General features: G+C 49.4%; 1 protein-coding gene across 1 annotated transcript; it reads right to left on the bottom strand.

Annotated features, from left to right (window-relative positions):
- Window positions 1-229: 229 nt before the first annotated feature.
- OAS1 (2'-5'-oligoadenylate synthetase 1) lies at window positions 230-9,860 on the bottom strand. Its single transcript, XM_054594018.1, is given in 9 exon segments — window positions 230-393; window positions 4,727-4,815; window positions 5,602-5,728; window positions 5,731-5,833; window positions 6,811-6,995; window positions 8,211-8,255; window positions 8,258-8,486; window positions 9,491-9,681; window positions 9,845-9,860. Coding segments are annotated over 9 exon segments (1,149 nt in total).
- Window positions 9,861-10,497: the final 637 nt, after the last annotated feature.

The following is a 10,497-nucleotide window of genomic DNA, read 5'->3' as shown; positions in this document are numbered from 1 at the left end:
GGTTGCAGGTTCCGCTGCGCTCGCGGGCCTCTGGGTTTGCGTCCCGGGCTCTGCGCTGTCCCCGGCGCCCCGCAGCGCCCCGCCCTGATTCTGCGCCCCGCGTCGGGGGAGGGAAGGACGCAACTGACTCAGTCTCCCCCCCGTTTCCCCACTTTCCCCCATTCTCCTGGCATTGCCCTCCTTCCCTGCTTTCAGTTTCGTTTCTTTCAGCCGCTCTGCCCCTCTGCTCTCACTTCCGGTTCCCTTCCCAGTCGCGGTTTCTCGCCTTGGCTTTCCCTTTCGCGGCACCGGGTCTGGCTGCCCAGGGGCTCCCCAGCTCTGAGGCGTGGAACTCAACGGAACGACAGGCCTTTACAGCAGCAGGGCCGCAGAGCACAGCGTTGGCACGGAGTACTGTAACCGGAGCGTTTAAGAAACGTGCACTATTTGCGTCAAAAAACGGTCAGGAGATTCACAGAAGCAGGGAGCCTCTCTACCTTGCCCTCTGGCTGAAGGATGCCTTCTAAACACTGGCAATAATAAGGCGCAATTACAGAAATTGTCCTGCACCCCTTTACAAATATCTCATTTAATCCTCCCAATAACCATGAGGTGAGTGCTGTTATTACCACATCATTGTAGGTGAGGAAGTTAAGGCACAGAGAGTCTAGGCTTCTTGTCCAGGGTCACGCGCAGCTGGAAAGGTGTCAGACCGAACTGACCCCGCGGCCAGTGCTCACTGCTCACTCTATCGCAGCAGGAGCCAGCTCTTCCTAGCTTATCCAGTTGATGCGATGCCAGTAAGAAGGCCATCTTTAAAAATTTCAAACACCATTCTCTAAACTGTCTTAAGAATTAAGATTTTTTAAAAAGAGAAATGAGAAAGTCAGTTTAGAATGGCACCTTTCATACAATATCACCTATTAAAATATTAGAAAGCTACAAGACTTAAATCCTTTGGGGACTCGCACAAAACGAGGCAGCTGTACGCTGCACAGTGGACCTGGAGTCTCCAGGGTAGCCTCTTGCTTCAGGAGGGGGGGGGGCGTGCAGGGAGGGGCTTGCAGGAGCGGGAAGAGGAATGTATCTGGGACCCCCTCACTCAGGGCTTCAAAGGTGGCAGTACACTGAAATCCAGCTGAAACCTCGGCGTGAGGTTGAGCACCCTGGGGCACCCCATCAGCCCAGGACCGCAAACCTCACCACACGCATTGTTTCTCTTTCATGGCCTTCCAGCTGGGTTCTGATCTCTCCCGGGAGCTCCACCCTCATCTCTGCGGGCTGATGGTTAGCTCTGGTCAGTTTCGGTTCCCCAGCAGGAAGTTAAGGGACAGTGGCCCTGGCTCTAGGGAACTCAGAATTGGATGCCTCAGGTGCTTCCGTCGCTAGCATCCCTTACACACGGGCTCCTCTGTTTCCGCATCTCCGGAATTTGCACTCGAACCAGCAACTCCAAAATCCAGCGCCCCAGAGCTTTCTATAACCTGGGCTTGCTGGTTTTTCTCAAACTATCAGAGCTTAGCGGAGAGAAATGCTTATTAATTTTTTTTTGCAAGAAAAGGTGCTTTATTGTTTTTCTTGTGGTCATATAAGCAATACAAGTTTAAATGTAGATAAAATCCGAAAATTCAGAAAAGTATTAAGATCACTCATAATGCTATTATCTGATATACCTAGTGAATACATTTAGATCTTCCAGGAACCGACCATTACAGAACAAAATTAAAGAAAATATTCTTAGTACAATAACACAGACAAATACCTGAGAATAATATGACAAAAACACGAAAGACCTGTTCAGGGGACAATTATGAAACTTAGTCACATAGTATTAAAGAAGACTTACGTTAGTGGAAATGAACTCCAATTCATGGATTGGGATGTTTAATATTATATAGATGTCACTGTTCCTAAACTAATATATGTAACTCCAATTAAAAGCCTTCCCATGTTTTGGGTGAAACTTTACAAATTGATTATAAAATTAACATACAAATAGAGCCAAGGGAAGCCACGGGTTTTGATAAAAAGGGAGCAGAGTTTTCTATGAGATGTTGCTAATTATTTTAAGATTACAGTAACTAAGACAAGGTAGTATTCTAATTTAGTTAATTTTTAAGTCTTTCATCCATTTTGAGTTGATTTGTGTGTGTGTGTAAGAGAAGGGTCCCATCTGGTCTTTTTGCACGTGGATGTCCAGTTTTCCCAACCCCATTTGTTGAAGAGACAGCCTTTTCCCATTGGGTATTCCTGGCAACCTCGCTGAAGGTCCGCTGGCTGTATGCACAAAGCGTAGACAACAGAAGCAAAAACAGGCAAGAGAGACTGCATCAGACTAAACATGAAACAACCAATAGAGTGAAAAGGCAAGCTATGGAAAGGGAGAAAATATTTGCAAACCATAAAACCGAAGGGGTTAATTTTCAAAATAATGAGGAGCTCCTACAGGTCAATAGCAAAACAATTAAAAAAACAAAAACAAAAACAAAACTAATAACTCCATTAAAAAGAATGACCAAGCACTTGAATAGACATTTCCCTAAAGAAGACATACAAATGGCCAAGTATATGAAAAGATGCTCAGCATCACTAATCATCGGGGAAGTGCAAATCAAAACCATGAGCTATCACCCCTCACCTGTTAGAATGGCTACTATATACTTAAAAATACAAACAAACTGAAGACCCAAGCATTGGTGAGGATGTGAAAGAACTGAGACTCTCATGCACTGTGGGTGGGAAGGCAAATTGGTGCAGCTGCTGGAGAAAACAGTATGGGAATTCCTCAAAAAATTAAAATAAGTACTACCATGTGATCTATGTGGCTTTTCAATTAAGCAACTAATTCTTAATTCAGCTAAATCTGCTGATCACTGTAACATTGTTTATCATCCTGAAATGCTCAGACGACAGCACAGGTGCACTATCCACGTGGCAAAATGCAATGGTGCCGTTACACGATGCCCACATCTTCCTTAGCGGGGAGCAGTAAACGTGACAAAGCAGGTACCAAAGGTAGGTAGGAGACAGAACCCCACTTGTATAAAAACTCTACATGCACAGGGAGGCGGGCCCCAAATTTTAACAGGTTGGAGGGAGGGACTGTGGGAGGGTTTGTTTTTTTTAAATGATTTATTTTGTTAATGTTGTCATGAAGGAAGACATTTATATTCACAGGCCCCTACAAATAGGAGGCACAGTCGCCACATGGGGAAGCACTAGGGTTGTTCATGGGGCAGAGGGCGAGAGGGGGACACACGCGCAAGAACCTTTATCATGGTTCCCACGGGACAGGCAAGGCAGGGCAAGCAGGCTGAGGACTGGCTGGTTTGCACGCGGGAGGCAGCAGGCGCGCTGTTTTTCCGGTTATCCTCCTTCCACCTGGGGAGGGGCGGCAGGTGCTGTGGCTGCGAAGGGACCCAGGGCGCTGTTGGTAACCGTGGAGCTGACATATCTTAGGAGCAACAGGTTTTCCAGGCATCTTTGCTGCCTTCTTGGAGCTGAAAGAGTAAATAAAGCACATGGTCGCATTGGAGAGTGGGTCGCCCCGCCTCGGCATTTACGGTGGACTCTGTGACTTGTCACTTGGATCCTCCTTGAAGAAGGATCGGCAAGTCCCAGTTGCCGGAGAGGCCGTCAGCGAACAGACGTTAGCGACCAGCCCCTGCAGGGTGGCCGGCGCTGCGCGGAGCCCCTTGTTTGAGAGCACGCCCCTTCCCGAGTGCCCGCGTTCGGGGGCTGCTTCCTGGGGGTAGAGGGCGTGACCCCTTCACACAGCCGTAGGGCAGCTCCGAAGGCCGTTGGAGCCCCGGGGCTTCCGGGAGGCGGGGCGAGGGGGTGGGCTGACACTGTCACTGGGCTGCGGCGTCCCTGCTGGACTCCTCCCTGTGCCTATGCGGCTACCTTCCCCTCCGTTCCGCAGGTGTGGCTCCTGCGCACCCTACACCCTCTGGGAGCCTGCTTCCCGGGGAGCCCCTATGACGTCGCCCGTCCCCCAGCAGGGGAAAGACCCAAACCCTGGGACTGGAAACCTTCCAGTTCCAGAGGTCCTGTCCCTACCAGCCGTGTGACATGCCCACCTCACCCAGCTGCTCTGAGCCTCCTGCTTAGCAGGGTCCAAGCAGCAGGGTGCAAGGCAGGCTGATCACACCGTGGAATAAGCACGAGCGGTGGGGTCCTTGGGTTTGAACCCCAGCTCCACCACTCCTTCGCCCAACGCCCTTGAGTAGGGGGCTCCCTGTCTGAGCCTCCTTTTCTCATGTCTGGGATGAGAGTAGAAAACCTACCTCATTACGTTTTGGGAGGACCGAATAAAATCACGTGTGTCGAAGGGCTTAGGACAGTATCTGGGCCCAAGGCAAGTATTCATGAGCAGTGGTTGCCATGTTTACTATTCTTAGAGCGAGCCAACTGGGGTTGTTAAATAAGTGACCTTCGGCCAAGGCAGCGTTAATTAAAGAATGAACTCTGAACGAAGGATGTGACAATTCTAGGAACCCCCTGATTGGGGTCAACGTGACTGGAAAGTTACCGTAAAATAGGGAGCTCAGCCCGCAACTCTGAGCATGAGCGACCTCCAGCAAGGGGCAATTTCCTGGGGAAGGAGGGTCGCCAGCTGCATGCCCCAGGCTGTGTGGAGGGGCGGGGGAAGGACGACCGGGAGGAAGCAGAAGGTCTCCCAGGTATGGGCCGGGGGTCCATGGAAACCCATCCCGTTTCCTAGAGCATGGGTAAGTCCGCCCGACACCAGCCTTTCTTGCCAGTCGCTCCCAGCTCTCTGGTGGGCTGTTAGCACCGACGTTTCCTGTAGGGTCAGCTGAGTCCAGAATCACAGGCCTGAAGAGCAACATTTAGAGGGGGACAGGCGAGGAGCTGGGCTGTGTACAGGGAGTCTAGGTGCTCCTGCAACGGCGCACGACCAGCCTGGCGCGGGGTGGGGCTCGGCGTGGGAGGAAGGTCCTCAGGGCCCTGCTGCGTGGGAGGCAGAGAGCCCAGGGGAAGGAGCTTCGCACTGGGGCCTTACAGACCTGAGTTTGAATGTCGCCTCTGCCCTCGATTAGTGGCGTGCCCTTGGGTTGGTCAAACTGAGCTCTCTAAGCCTCAGTTTCCTTATCTGCGAAACGGGGTCAGTTGAACATGCCCACCTCAAAGGCTGGGGTAGAAGCGCCAAGCCAAGGGGTCTGGAATGCTCCACACGGTACTTGGAGCATAAGAAGAGGTCAATACGTATCGGTCAGAATCAAGATTATTTTTACTATTATATTAGAATGTGTTAGCCTTAGAGCAAGCTTTTTGTCCCTGAGAAAAATTATTCCTACTGCTGTAGCTGTTGTTATTTCAGTTCAAAGTTCAGCTGCTGCGCTCATTTCTGTTAAGGCCTGGACAGCTCCTTACCTCTCAGAACTCTAGTTTACTCATCTGCAAAGCGGCCAGCTCAGTGGCTGCCTCACTGGGTCAGGGGGCATTTAACTCAGGTGGCGGTCAAGGTCAAGTGCCTGGCACAAGGGTTGGCAGACAATGACCGGTACGCGTGGAGCCTCCCACTTCCTCATTTCCAAGGCACTGCAGCTGTATCTGGGGGTCCATCTATGTGGGGGGCTAAGCCCTGTGGGGATAGAGTACCTGGGTCTCTGGAGTTGCCTCCTCAGGTATGGACCAATCACAGAATGGTTAATGTCGTAATACTTTGTCCAGTAGACGCAGAGGTTCCCGTAGTTCACGACTAATTCCGAGACGGTCTGGAACCCTGAGCCGTGATGAAGTCTGCTTCCCTGCTTCCACGCTCCCAAGCATGGACTGTCAGGAGCTCCAGAGAGTGCCGAGGCGGCAGGGGCTCCCCAACGTCCTTCTTACACTGAGAAGAGGAAAACCAACCAGGAAAGTGGGTTTGTCCAGCTTTGTGTGAGGCACCTTTCTCATGGGCAAAATCCAGCTTATTGCCTGTTTTTGGAAATAAAGTTTTCTTGGTGCGAAGTCACGCCTATTTACTTACGGATCCTCTGTGGGAGCCTTTGTGCTCCAAAGGCAGGAGTTGAGTAGGTAAGACAGAGACCACGTGACCCACAAAGTCTAAAATATTATTTACTACCTCGCTGTTTATGGAAAACGCTCACTGAGCCCTGGATAAGGGCTTGGGCTCTGGGTTCTTGCTGATGGGGCTTTGAATCCGGGCTCCACCATTATCTGATTCTGGGCAGACAACTCAGATTCTGGGGAGACAACTCTTTCAGCTTCATTTTTTTCTCATCTGCCAAGTGAATAGTAATAATAGCTTCTACTTCATGAAGATATTATGAAAATTAACTGAGAGGAAGCACTTGAAGTGTCCCTCAGTGTCTTACAGAACCAAACAAAATTCCTTCTGCAGAAGATATGTTATCCAAAGCCTCAAATTATTTCACAAATCACTTCAGGGACGGTGACCAGCACACAAATAACCAGGCACACGATGACACAGGACACCAACAGTGAGGACCAGCAGAAAACAAAAGAGAGAATTGTAATAAATTCACAAAACTTTAAATATTGAAGGATCAAATACAGGGCTTTGAAATAACTGGGAATATTATATTCAAAAAAAGGAAAGAAGAGCATGAAATTATAGTCTTAGAAGCCAGGCCCCTTCTACTCCTCCCTCCTCTTCTCATCTGTGCCCCTCCTCGTTCCTCTCCCATTCCCTCCCCTCCCCTCCCCTCTGCCCTCTCCTCCCCTCCCCTCTGCCCTCTCCTCCCCTGCTGCCTTACCCCTCTCTTCCCCCACCCCTCTCTTTCCTCTTCCCCTCCCTCCCCTTCCCCCCGCCCCTCCGCTCCTGTCTGGACAGGGTGGCCATACCTTTTGGTACCAGTACTTGACTAGGCGGATGAGGCTCTTGAGTTTGGGCGGGCGCTGCTTCAGGAAGACTCGCTGCATCTCTGTGAAGCAGGTGGAGAACCCCCCCTCTTTCCCCAGGCGTTCGCACTCTTGGATGAGCTTGACGTAGGTTTGGGGGTCAGGTCTGTAGTCTTTTATCACCTGACCTGTTAGGGGTGAATCCATAACTGTAAGATGTCAGCTCTGCCCTGAGGTTCTTAGAGTCGCCCTGGGGAGACGAGCTCACTGGCCCTGGTGCAGTGGGAAGCGCCTCCGGCCGCCCTTCTCCCACGCGCTGCCGTCGAAGCGTGTGGGCTTCTGCCGGATCCGCTGCTCGGGCTGCCTTCTTGGTCACATCCTCCCTGCCCTCTGCCCTCCATTCGCCCTCAACGTCTTGCATTTCCCCTGCTCCACGTGGATCCTCTCTAACCTCTAGGCCTTTGCCTGTGCTGGTCCCTCCGTCTGGCCTGAGCTGCCTCATCTTCTCGCTCCCCTATTATAATCTTACTTTTTGGAGGGGGAACCATTACACCCCAGCGGCCAACAGAGCACAGAGCAACCAGGAGATGGTCCCAGGCTTTTTTCATTCCCGGTGCTTTTAGAGTTTCGGTGTGTTTCTCACGCATCCCCTGGGCCAGAGGGCAATAAATCCCTAACAGTTCTATTTATGAGGCACATCGGTCCCTACAACTTAATACTAGCAGTTTGCACAGTGTCTGACAGATGGCGCTGTGTTTCCCTCAGAAATTTGAAGGCTAAGCTGTTCCTACATACACACCCCTGTGAGATAGTTCACTGGGGTGTCCTGAGGTGCCCTGGTGCACAGGTAAGGAACTCCCATTTTTGAACACCTACTAGGTGCCAGACTCATGTAAGAGCTTAATGTAGATGATCATTTAATACTTAAAATAATCGTATGACGTAGCTAGTGTGGTCTTACCAGATTCCCTTATGTGGGGGTTGGGCCTCCAATAGGTTATGCTTCCCGTGCAAACGCACATAGATCCCAACCTTCATTGTAAGTTTGATGAGGCTTCCTCATGTTTTGAGAAAAAGATGAAATTAACATGTTGACTTTATGCCAGATCTAGGCTCCCTCATTTTTAGAAAGATAAACCACTTTGCCTTGCAGGGTCACTAAGAAATGCCTTGCTCCTAAATTGTGCCAATTCACTGTTTAATGTCACCCCTGTGACTGGTCAGACCTCCTTCATTCTTGACCTCGAAGAGAATCTAAGATCTCTTCCCCATTTTAGAGGGATGCCTTGTTTGGGGAGGACTTCCAGACTGTGAAAGTTTTCTGATCAGAAATATGAAAAGAGAGAGAAAGAAGCCCTGAAATAGGACAGAGGCTGAAGCCTCTCATGTCTGGGGGCACTCACCCAGGACATCAAAGGTGGGCAGGACATCAAATTCCACCCCCTCTGGGGACAGCTCTGGGACCAGAGCGTGAAGCTGAGTGAGCGAGGGGTCCCCATCGGGTGGGGATTCCCCCACCTACGACTCTGCATCTCAGTGGTTCTCCCTGTTCCCTTATCCTGGATCTCAAACTTCATTGCAAAAATTCTCTCTTTTTGACAGGCTTCCAGCTTTCTTCTGATTTCCTGGATGAACTCTTCTTGGTGATCAAAACAGAGGAGGAGAATGGGAACTAACGTCTATTGCTAAGAGCCTTCCTGAAGAGCATGATGAGAACACTCACTGACTTTCTTGAGCACAAGCCCCAGTTCCGAGGGCATTACAGTTTTGTTTGACTCCTGAGATGCTCCCAAGGACGTTGCTCTTTAGGCACCATTATTATTGGTTCCCACATTGCAGACGCTCCGGGAGATTGTATCAGCCAGAGCCACAGTGAATAGGTAGCAGAGACTCAATTCAAACCCCAGCTGCCTTGTTCCAGAGTCTGTATTCTTCACTGCCTGGCCTTTACTCTCTTATGTCATTACATACTGTAGCCTGGCCCAGGCTGGGTGGCTTACTTAATCTGCACAGCCCTCTAAGGTACTGGGCATCATGGATGGGGAAACTGAGGCCCAGAGAGGTTAAGTGACTTGCTTGAGGTTTACAGCCAGTAGGTACTATCTGCTTTTAAAATTTATACTCTCTCTGAAATTATTATTACATTTATTAAGGGTAATGGTCGTTACTATAACATTATATAAATTTCAGGGGGGCAACTTTGTAATACAGCATCTGTATACGCTATTGTGTGCTCAGCCCCCAGGCCTCGTCTCCTTGTATCACCTTGTATTTGACCGTTTTTACCCTCTCCGTCCTCCCCTCCCCCGCAGTCACCTCAGGTAATCACCACCCTGTCAAAACCTATACTCTTAATCGGCTCCTGATACTGCAGAAATGGTGAGTCCTCAGCAATTAGCAGATTGTTGATCAGAGCTGGGCCTCAGTGTCCCTATCTCGGAAAGGGACATGGCCTGGGACAGTGGTTCATGAACTTCACATGGACATTTGTGAAAAAATTACAGGCATAGGGCCTGCCCCCAGACACTATTTTCACAGGCTACAAGCTGCAGGTGCATTTCTGGGATGGATCAATTTGCAATCAGCAGCCCCAAAGACCTCAGCTTTTTTTGCTCTCTCTCCTTCGCTGTGGACACTCTTGCCCATTCAGTCATCCCTGCCTCCGTGTGGCAGGTGGGCTCACCCTTACCACCCTCAACACACGGACCGGGTGGCCGTCACCTCAGAGGAAGCACCTCTCTTTCGGGAAACTGCAGCTGATGTGAATGGCTTCATCGACCCTCTCTCGGAAAACACTGTCTGGCAGGAGCTGGTCTTCGATGAACTTGTCCAGATCCTTGGCGAGGTCTCTTGGAGGTCCATTGTGATGCTCGACTGGGGACAGGAAAGCCAGTGGCTGAAGGAAGCTGATGGTGGTTCTCTCTTCTATTGCTCAAGTCTGAGCTGCTGTAGGTTTCGTTTCCTGGGAAGGGAGGAGCTACATCCCTGCTTCCTAACAAACACTGAGGGGACTGTCCCTCCAGGCACAGAAACTCACACTCTGCCTTTACCATCTGCCCCTCTCGCAGTTGTACTCCGAAAACATTGTTTTCTAACCCCCATTAGAGAAGTAAGGACTCAAAACTGGTTTTTTATTTTCTTCTTCCCATTTTTTAGTTGTTGTGACAAAATTATTTTTTATAGTCTTGTACAATCTTTACAACAAAGGAAAAGGAAAAAGGGAAAAGGTCAAAAAACTCAGGAAGCATAAAACCCCATTTATAACCCCAAACCTCAAAGATGGCCACTATGAACATCTAGGTATAGATCTTTACAGATATTTTTATAGGTAAACACACACATACACACGAAAATTCATAGTTCTTTTTCCTTTCCCTTTTCTTTTTTTTTTTTTAAAGTGGCATCATACTATACTCCTTTTTTCTCTTGGTTGATAGACTTTATTTCTTAGAGCAGTTTTAGTTTGACAGAAAAATTGGACAGACAGTGTGGAATTCCCATATGTCTCCTCTCCTTCCACCCATAATTTCTACTATTTTCAATGTACGTGCATTTGTTATAAGTAGTGAGTTGATACTGATTCATTAATTGAACAAAGGTCAGAGTTTCCATTAGGATCTACTCCTTGTACACTTCCTGGGTTTGCAAAATGCATCATGCGTGTACTCACCATTACAAAGTCATGTAGAA

Source organism: Pteronotus mesoamericanus, unplaced genomic scaffold (assembly GCF_021234165.1).
Source record: "Pteronotus mesoamericanus isolate MK-2021 breed Mesoamerican mustached bat unplaced genomic scaffold, CSHL_Meso_final scaffold_507, whole genome shotgun sequence".
In the NCBI taxonomy this organism is placed as follows: Eukaryota; Metazoa; Chordata; class Mammalia; order Chiroptera; family Mormoopidae; genus Pteronotus; species Pteronotus mesoamericanus.
This window is presented reverse-complemented; position numbering and strand designations above follow the sequence as displayed.